Genomic DNA, 10,134 nt, shown 5'->3' on the forward strand with positions numbered 1-10,134 from the left:
GACTTTAATGCAGTGATGACGTCTGTCTTCCTCCTGCTCAAGAAGCCAGGCCCCTGCAGGCACTGGGTCCTGCCTGAATCCTTTGGCCATAGCATAGGGCACAGGTTATTTGGTTGAGGGGGTGGCAGGTTTTCCCATCACACTTGAAATCTCTGCTTCTCTCAGGACTAATGATCCATTGATGGAGCAGTCATGATGCATATATCTGGTTTCACCCTCTGTCAGATTTGCTGTTCCATCTAGCTCAAACAAGTTACCGCTGGAAAGGATAAACATCAGCTCCCCACACACAGGCTGTTTCCTCTGCTCACCCTCTACGCTGATGAGAGTACAAGCTGCTAATTTGATTGGCTGAGGTCCAGGACATTCCCTGGGCCCTGCATCATCAGTGGTTGAGACTCCATGCTTCCACTGCAGAGGGCACAGTTTGGATCCCTGGTCCAGGGGAACTAAGATCCTGCAAGTCCAGTGCCAAAAAAAAAAAAAAAAAAAAGCCTGCCTTCATGAGCACATATGACTAAGCTCTTCTTTCCTACCTCTTCCATGTGGGTAACCAAGTGGGCAGACAAGCCAAAAGCAGCAGGGAGCTTCAGTCATACCTTCAGCCCAACTCTGAATGCTCCAAAGCAGCTTTCCTTCTAGCTCAGCTATCAATGATTTTTCCTGTTTATCTGGTGGTGTGTCAGTAAATGTTTAACAACCAACTTTTTTATGGAGGTTGGAAAGGGTAGAGAGGACAAGAACCACCCTGATTTGTACCTTTACCAATTTCCACAGTGTAAATACTCTCAATGCGGCCAGTTTCAAGACATCAACACAGACATTACTCAGAAGGAATGTAACATTAGTACACTGTTATATAGTATTTCCACTATACAGACACAAGAGCCATAAATAACTTTAAGAGCATGGGTAATTGTAAAATGCTGCTGCTGCTGCTGCTAAGTTGCTTCAGTCATGTCCGACTCTGTGCGACCCCACAGACGGCAGCCCACCAGGCTCCCCCATCCCTGGGATTCTCCAGGCAAGAACACTGGAGTGGGTTGCCATTTTCTTCTCCTATGCATGAAAGTGAAAAGTGAAAGGGAAGTCGCTCAGTCGTGTCTGACTCAGCGACCCCATGGACAGTAGCCCACCAGGCTCCTCCGTCCATGGGATTTTCCAGGCAAGAGTATGGAACAAAATAATTAGGGAGTGCTGAATTTTGAATATTTATTACCTTCATTTTAAATACTGTTTAACTGTAAGTTGATACAAGTTAATTTTTAACAATGGCTGTATTTAACAACCAGCTTACAAAATTCCTCAAAATTTAACCATTGACTTTCATGAGCTGTTCAGCTGGCTCCAGCATGCCACTGCATATATCTATTATTCCGTGCATATGATGTTTGCTTCACCTGGACCCTAATCTTGTTTTCAATTGCCAAGCATCTCTCTCTTTGGTATACAGCCTCTTCCATTCCATTCTGTTCAGGATGGACTGAGAATCACAAGACCTGCCTCCTCCACCATGCTGATAACAGGACCTGTGGCCAAAGCCATGGGATGAAGGGACAAGCGATGGGGCTGAGTGTGGGCATTCCTGGGACCTTGACTGTGATACCATAAGACTGTCAACTCCATTCTCACTTGGGAGACAGCCCACTCCCAAACTATGTCCTCCCGGTATTGAACCTAATGTTTCCTTCTGGTGACTCACTAGGGCTTCCCCTATGTCTGTGCCCTTTTATGCTGCAGGAAGGCCTGGGAGACCCTTGACAAGCCTAACTTCCAATCCTCACTCTGCCATTCCCTAGCCCTGTGCCCAGGGGTGGAGGAGGGGGTAAGCCACTACACCTTTCAGAGTCTCTGTCCCCTCATTTGTAAAACATGTCAAGAATGGTTCCTATATCACAAGGTGCTAGTAAGAATTATTATTTTTTTGCCATGCCACGGGGTTTTCTGGACCTTAGTTCCCTGACCAAGAATTGGACCCGTGCCCCGTGCAGTGAAAGCACGGAGTCCTGGTACTACTAAGAAGTAGACTGTTCATGTCAACTGCCTCCCTTTGTGCCCAGTATGCGCTTAATCGGTGGCCAGTTTTATAAGTCTGGATGGATAGGGTTGGGGGGCAGTGGAGGCTCTGGGGAAGAAATGGGAAATGCTCCCCTACCCCCGGGCAGCTCTGCCCTCCTTGAGGTTGCTGCTGAGTTTTCCTGACTCTCATTAAGAGTCTCCAGCTCCCCTCACTGGACTTGCCAGCCTGAAGTTTTCTAGAACAAGGGAGCTTCTCTTGCATCAACCAGCCTGGGGTAATGGGAATTGAGCTTCTTCCGAGAGAGGGAAGACAGGACCTGGAATGCCCAGGGTGGGAGGACTCCCAGGGGTTGTGAATTCTGGGGTTGTGAACTCCCACAGTTGTGAATTCTGGGGGACTGTCCAGACTTTGCTCACCCTATACTGGGTTTTGGAAACACTGAAATTCATTGCTAAGGTTTAGAAACTGGGGGCTTTGGCCTGACATTGGGCCCACACTCCTGGCTGTGGGCAGCAGTGGCTAAAACGCCCCCGCAGTCGGGCAGCAGCTCTGTGGCTGGCCAGCCTCTGGCTCCCGGTACCCATGCCCAGGGTCTCCAGCTGGGCCTCACAGACATGCACGCTTGTGCCCTCAAGCTGGTGGTCGCTGCATAAACTCTGGGGCAAGTGTATGTAGCCTCTGGGGCTCCCACCACCTCATCTGTCATCATCAGGTGATAACCTCCTGCTATCAAGGATAAACCATCTCTGCTTCCATCCAAAGCCAATCTATTGAAAACCCAGGGCTTCCCTGGTGGTTCAATGGTAAAGACTCCACCTGCAATGTGGGAGACCTGGGTTCAATCCCTGGGTTGGGAAGGTCCCCTGGAAGAGGGCATGACAACTCATTCCAGTACTTTTGCCTGGCGAATCTCCATGGACAGAGGAGCCTGGTGGGCTACAGTCCATGGGGTTGCAAAGACTCGGACATGACTGAGCAACTAAGCACATTAAGAATAAACCATCTCTGCTTCCATCCAAAGCCAATCCCTCTACTATAAACTAGACCTGACCCCTCTCATCCACTCAAGGACACCATTCCAGCAATTCCTCCTCTCTCTGAAGCCATAGGTTAAATCCATTTCACCTGTCTTCACTAATCAAGGTTGTTTTAAGACTTGCATGTCCTCCCAGCAGCATGAAGCCTAAACAGTAAGATGTTTGCCTGAGTTATTGCCCAGAAACTTGGAGGCTAATTTCATCTGAATGGGTTAAGATTGGATAGGACCACTGTCCTTCTAACTGGGACTGCACCAAAGTCCACTCAGAACTTTTTGACATCAGAGGGCCAAAACCTCCATGCTCAAAACGTGCAGAGGCACGTAGCCGAGTTACACCTGCGCAGGAGGACAATTCCTGCATCTATTCCCAATCACATCCCCACATTCCCCATGCCTCCAGCTGATCTGCATCATCTTTATTCGTAATCCTATAAATACCCCAGCCCCTTGCCTTTTGGGGGCAGACTTACTACTTGTACTTTCAGCCACTTCTCCAGTTGTCTCACAAATAAGGCTTCTTTTTGCTGCAAACATTGGCATCTCAGCATTTGGCTTGCTGTGCATCAGGCAGAGATCTCTTCTATTTGTCAGTTTTTCTCCCTCTACGGGGACATTTCTCCTTTCTTAAACAAAACTTCTCGACCCTGCTTGCCCTGCTAGTTGTTTGTATCTCAGCTCTGAAGCTAAGCTTCCTATAAAGGCATCTACTTCCTATCTCTAATTCCTCTCCTCCCATTCTCAAACTAACTGCATTCAGGCATCAACCCCTTTTGCTCAACCAAAACTGCAAAATCACAAACAAAATCCTGTTGCTAAATCCAGGAGCAAATGCTCAAGTTCCTATTGACCAGTCAATGCTATTTGTCAGACCCCCTCCTCTTCTCCCTCCTATTTCACCTGTCTTTGAAGACACCTGGCTTATCAGCTGTTTAGTAGATAAGTTGCATCCAACTCTTTTGCGACCTCATGGACTGTAGCCAGCCAAGCTCCTCTGTCCATGGGATTCTCGAGGCAAGAATACTGGGGTGGGTTGCCATTTCCTTCTCCAGGGGATCTTCCCGACCCAGGAATCGAACCCATGTCCCCTGCATTGGCAGGTGGGTTCTTAAACTCTGAGCCACCAGGGAAGCCTGGCTCACCAGCTACTCTTTTCCATTCTCCTCTGAAAGAAGCCCAAACTTCACAGATCTTCAGCTGCGATCTAGGATGCTGGCATAGTGAAGGCACAAAGGGGGTGGAGAAGCTAAGCACCCAAACGTTATACTTAGTGGAAGATTTGGGTTTTGTTCTTCAGGCTACACTGTGTGGCATGCAGGATCTTAGTTCCCCAACCAGGGATCAAACCCATCTCCTCTGCATTGAGAGCATGGAGTCTTAACCACCAGGGCAGTCCCTGGAAGATTTGTTGTAGATCAAAGATTTGTTCTATCAATTATGTTATCCTTCATGTGCTAACGCCACTAGGCCCTTGCTCTTCCTCACCATAGAGGCAGTACCTGGCAGCAGGGGACCCAGCAATGGGGAAAGGACAGGAATACTGCACCATTGCCTCTCACTTAGCTGCATTAATTCCAACAACCTCCTGTTTTCTCTTCATCCTTCCTTAGTCTGTTCTCAACATAGCACAAATCAGAACCTGTTACTCATCAGCTGAAAACTCTCTACTTCCCATCCCACTCAGAGTACAAATCCCTAGGTCCTTACCATGTTTGTAACATCCCATGCTAATGGACCCTCTCTGCACTCATCCCTTCCTCCCTTCCCTTACTCCTGCTCCAGCCATCTTCTCTCTCTGCTGACCCCCAAACCTCCCAGCGTTGTTCCCACCTTCAGCCTTTGCACCTGCCCTTCACCCTGAAATGCTCCCCTAGGGTGTCTCCTGGCTATCGCCCTCAATCTCAATCTCCGTCAAGCACTGTTTACATATTTTCTCTTCAAGAAACTCTGCTTTCCTCCCACCCTCCTGACCATCCTCATCCCTACTTTTTGTTTTCCCCTTAGCCTGTCATTTTCTGAAACCATATTATGATTTACTAATAATATTTGCTGTCTGTATCCCCATCTCCAATCCCAAGAGCCTAGGAGGGTGCCTAACACATATTAAGCACTCAAGGATTCGACTGTATGAATGTCCAGGAAGGACCGTGCCTTTCATCAGATTAGCAAAGAGTTTTGTGCTCCAAAAAGCATTTAAAAATTATAAAACATTTCCAAGGACTAAAGCTGTTTGAAACCAAACCAACCCCTTGTTCCAGTCCTAAAAGAGCCTGTCTGAGTAGGGACATGGCAACAGAACCAAATATATGTTGCCCTTGGCTTTTTCCAATTCCCCCGACTTGGCAGTGTTAGGGATCCCATCCTCCCCTGGTCTTGGAAACCCCTGAATGCAGGCTGGGCAGCAGCCTCCAGCCCCCATGAGAGCACTCCCCCCAGCAGTGGCACAGACAGGATAGAGACCATGAGATTTACCACGCAAGTGGCCACTGTATGTGGAGTACGTGCTGGGAGCAACGAGAATAGCAGTAAATACAGAACAGAAAATAACGATATTTGAAATGACAACAAACGGGACACATTATCTAAGCAGTAACACCTAAGGAGGCGGCTGCCAGGCTCTGGTGGGCAGCTCCTCAGGAGAGAGAGGCCGACTTCTTTCCAGGCTGCCTGGTCTTCAGGCCTTGTAACTTTTCATCTTTCAGCGCCTTCAAGAATTTATCTGCAGGAGACCAAAACAAACTTAGATGTAGGAGAGTGGAGGGCTTTTTTCTAACACTTCCAAAGCTAGCTTTGGGGAAGCAATCATGTGCTTCCCCACATGAGTCCCAAACCTATTAAGACCCAAGATGGGTAGCGGAGGGGAACCCTAAGTGCCAAAACATATCCAAGTGGAGAAATATGTGGTTGAGAAATCCAGGACTTGGAAAGTCCAAGTATTCTAGGAGTTTTCTTGAGGCAGTGGGGTAGGGGACATCAGAGAGTGCCTGATGAATTAGGGACTGTTCCCATGGCCACATGTACCTAAACATGTAGTTTATTTCACAGTGGTGGGGATGGTCTTTCTAGACCCATCTGCCCTCCTCCAGTGGTCAAGTGCTAGCCTTAGCCAGACCAGATGTTGGCAAAGACAAAGTCTGTTGAACAGCCTATGGCTCCTGAATATTCCTGGTCCTTCTGGGAGTAAAACTGGGTTTAACAGCTTCACTCTGGAACAGGGAGGACTCAGTTTGCACACTAGAGGAATCCTGCCCACATAGCACGCCTGGTCCACCCTGGTCTAAGACTTTAGACCTAAGATCAGATGGCAGAGGCCGTGACTCTGGATAGAGGGCAGCCAGGGGTGTCACAGGAGGTGACCTTCCAGCACTTAGAAATGGAAGACCCCCAAAGCCCCTCAGTGAGCGTCCTCAGCCTTCTAGGTCTTGCACGTCTCCCTAGAGATCAAATGGCCCTCACCTACTTCCCCTCCTTCCACTGAGGACCCCAAGTTAAGATAAACACTGAGTCAGGCCTCTAGAAACAGGAGTTGTCTTGGGGGTGGACCCCCCAGGGTGGTTGTACTACTGTGCAGGAGGCTTAAAATTCAACCTGGGGGTTGTGATGGACCGAGTTCCAGGTTTAGAGCTCAAAGTAATATAAAGGCTCAGGGCGAAGGGAGGTTGGAACTTGGGGCAAAAGTGTCCAGATTTACGGTGGAGGAAGAAATTGATTGAAATCCAAGATGAAGTGTCTGGATTCCGAGGGGGCGGGGGAGTATCGGTTTGGGATCTGGGGTTCCTGGGAACTGGAGTCTGAGCCTAAAGGCCACACTGCGGGTGAGGGGCTCCGAGGCCACGGAGCCAAGGAGGGAGCCGCGGCAGGCTAAGGCGCCGAGGTCACGCACAGCGCTGGGAGTCGAAGCCGTCCCCAGTTATGGTGAGCAGCTCCAGCTCCTTAATCCGGATCTCCAGCTCGCACAACTCCTCAGGGTGGGAGGCAGAGGCTAGCCAGGAGGTCGTGGGGCCGGGAGCCAGCGGGGAGGCCGCTGCCTCGGGCCCCGGCGGTGGAGAGTAAAAGAAGCGCAGAGGCTCGTAGGGGATGGAGGCCAGGCCGGAGGGCCAGGGCGGGGGACAAGGGCGCTCACTAGGGGGACCCAGGCCGGGGGGCGGCGGGGGCGCTGGGGCCGAGGGCGCCTGAGGCAGGGACTGGCCCCCCGCCGCCGGCGCCCCTCCAGCCTTCAGCGGCACGAAGAGCTTCTTCCAGATGTTGAAGTCGCTGAGCGGGGACGAGGAGATGCCGCGGTCGTAGAGGGACGGGAAGTAGGGGGGCGGAGCCGGTCGCTGGCTCATCGTGGGGCTCTGGCTGCCGCGCCGCCCCTTCGGCATCGTTTGAATGGGAAGCTGCGTGGGAGGAACCCCGTGCCGGGAGACGCGAGCCCCGGCCCGGAGTCGCCGGGATTCCGAGGTTCCACAGGCCACGCCGCGAGGGAGCGGCCCCGCCCCCAAACAGTCGGGATTTTCAGATCCGGCTGGCCACGCCCCAGAATGTGGTCGCCGCCGCCGCCGCCGCAACCGCCCCCTGGAGTGAGAAGGGCCACCCTAGCAGAGGGAATGGGGAATCGGGCGGATCCGTTCTGTTGTGGCGCTCATCCCCTACCGGCGATCACCCACCGTCCTCGATGACAGCACCTCCACGTCCTCCAGACCCCGGCCGGGTCCCGCCCCAAGACTCCCGCTACCACCCCTGAATTTCACAAGCCTCACTCGCGTTATTGCACCCCTGACTCCTGCTCTCTCATCCTGCTACAACCTCATCCAGAAGTAGGAAGCCGCGAGCTGGTCAGAACTCCGAGGGGAAACTTCCTTCAGGCTTCCTCTCCTTTCATGTGTTTGTGCCTCCGTGTGTGCGGGCGTGCTCAGTCGTGTCAGACTCTTTGCGACCCCATGGACTGTAGCCCACCAGACTCCTCTGTCCACGGAATTTTCCAGGCAAGAATACTGGAAATGGGTTGCCATTTCCTAGCCACGGGATCTTACCCACCGAGGGATTGAATTTGCCTCTCTTGCCTTGGCAGATGGATTCTTTCCCACTGTGCCACCTGGGAAGCCCCTCTACTCTTACAGGGAGGAAAAAAAAAAATCTTAGAAACTTGCTCCCTCCATCAGCAGACTTCGCTTACCACCCCTCCTTGCAGAGAAGTCTGGGGAAACAAGTATCTGACTTTTCATTCTCTGTAACAGAAGAAGCAGATTGATGGGAATGGCTGTTAGAACCAACCCAAGTTTTCACCAAATTTCCCAGTGTTGTGGACAATTCTGGGAAAAACAGGAGAGAAGAGAGAGCCTCTTATGGATTTGTAATAGATCTGACCTAGGTGTCTTAAGTGAAATGCAGTTTAGTTTTCTTCCAAACATTGCTTATCAGGAGCTAAAAGGCAGTCAACGAACCACCAAAAGAAAATTCTGCAGAGCAACCCTCAAACAGCTCAGTTATTTTTTAAGGTGACTTGGATATATTGCCCAAGGACATGCCCAGTTCATTTAAATGGTAGCCTGTATTAGTCATAGACGGAAGGGGGGAGTAAATTTCCTTGAAAACCTCTGCCTAATGATATTGAGGTGAATGAACAAAGATGGGTGGGGTCCGGTTTAGGCTGTTGGTCATTTAAGATCTGAGTCAGATCCAGGTCCACTAGCAAATACTGTGTGCGTGTATGTGTGTGTAGCAGCAAAGCAGAGTCAGATGTCCTGGACTGGCTAGTTGCTTGACTTCTAAGATGGTTTTCTGCAAAATAAAAGAACAGGTGGCCTCATAGGGTTGTTTCTGATGATCAGATGGAAGACAATAGTGTGTGTGAAGAACTTGTAAACGTGTGTATTGTCTCCAAATATAAGAGCAGTTCCCATTGAGGGGCTTGTCTGAAACCAAGAAGCTTTTTCTTCCCATACTCACCTGTAAGCTTCTTGAGGGTGAGGATCTGGCCCAAGGATCTTATAATGCTGGGCATAGAATGGTGGTGGTGGAGTGGTTCAGTCACCAAGTCGTATCCGACTCTTGTGACCCCATGGACTGTAGCTCGCCAGGCTCCTCTGTCCGTGGGATTTTCCAGGCAGGAGTACTGGAGTGGGTTGCCATTTCCTTCTCCAGGGGATCTTCCCAACGCAGGGATCGAACCCAGGTGCCCTGCATTGCAGGCAGATTCTTTACCAGCTGAGCCACCAGGGCATATAATAAGACTCAATAAATATTTGGGCACTTTTAAAAGTGTTATGTATTGTGGGAACTGAAGGAGATCAGAATATACCACGACAAAATACACCACTTTGCATAAGAATTATTTTAAGTTGAAGTTAATTGAGAAAAAGCAGACACAAGAGTTACTCTGTCCTCTCCTTTTCTGCCTAAAAGGGCATAAATTTCCCCTTTTAAAGGTTACAAAATTTCCTTTATACAGATAAAATAAATTTCCGTTTGTGAAGGTGTCCCCAACCCCCTCTCCCATGCCAGAATAAGGAGACAACTCTTACCACTGGAAATGGCCCTAACTTGAGTCTGCATAACAGAGCCTTACCAAACAACCTTTATCTTCCATAAGTTTCCCCCGTTTATTGGGTTGGCCAAAAAGTTCATTTGGGTTTTTCTGTAAGATCTTACTAAAAAACTTGAATCAACTTTTTGGCCAATCCAATATTTACCTTCCCACAATTTACCTAGAAATGAAAATTCTTGGCAACCCAAACCCCTTTCCCTTTGTCTTGTTCACAGTTTACCACCCTTTGTTAAAATGGTTTACGAGCTCTCAAGCCTAAACACTTCTTTGGGTTTTCACTACTGTTGTGTAAGGCCCACATGTGTGTGCATAATAAATCTTTTCTCTTGTTAATGCTGCTTTAATTCTCATAATCCAGCTACTGAACCTAAATTAGAAGAGGAGGTGTTTTTTCCACCTCTACAGAACCGTAGTAATGGTAAGAACCAGGATCTGAGATTCAGACCTGGGACCAAGCTCTGAATCCACTGTGTATTTGGCTGTGTGGGTGAACCTTTCTGAACCTCAGTTTTTCATCTATACAATGGGAAGAGTAATGGTACCTACTTG

The 10,134-nt window shown here is 49.6% G+C and overlaps 1 protein-coding gene across 2 annotated transcripts; it reads right to left on the reverse strand.

The window, feature by feature from the left end:
- Positions 1-1,200: 1,200 nt before the first annotated feature.
- Positions 1,201-7,429, reverse strand: LOC145526290 (uncharacterized protein C11orf91 homolog). Of its 2 annotated transcripts, XM_081541641.1 has the most exons (3): positions 6,940-7,429; positions 5,653-5,775; positions 1,201-1,529 (listed from the first exon to the last, which is right to left on the reverse strand). In XM_081541641.1, the coding sequence occupies exons 1-2, from the start codon at positions 7,418-7,420 to the stop codon at positions 5,690-5,692; spliced, it is 567 nt and encodes a 188-aa protein (XP_081397767.1). In that variant the 5' UTR covers positions 7,421-7,429; the 3' UTR covers positions 1,201-1,529; positions 5,653-5,689. The 2 variants fall into 2 exon arrangements, with proteins under 2 accessions (XP_081397767.1, XP_081397766.1); XM_081541640.1 differs by lacking the exon at positions 1,201-1,529 and having other exon boundaries at positions 5,524-5,775.
- Between the last annotated feature and the right edge of the window lie 2,705 nt (positions 7,430-10,134).

The sequence above is a fragment of the Giraffa tippelskirchi genome, chromosome 11, assembly GCF_054371585.1.
Source record: "Giraffa tippelskirchi isolate mGirTip1 chromosome 11, T2T-mGirTip1v1.2.pri, whole genome shotgun sequence".
NCBI lineage: Eukaryota > Metazoa > Chordata > Mammalia > Artiodactyla > Giraffidae > Giraffa > Giraffa tippelskirchi.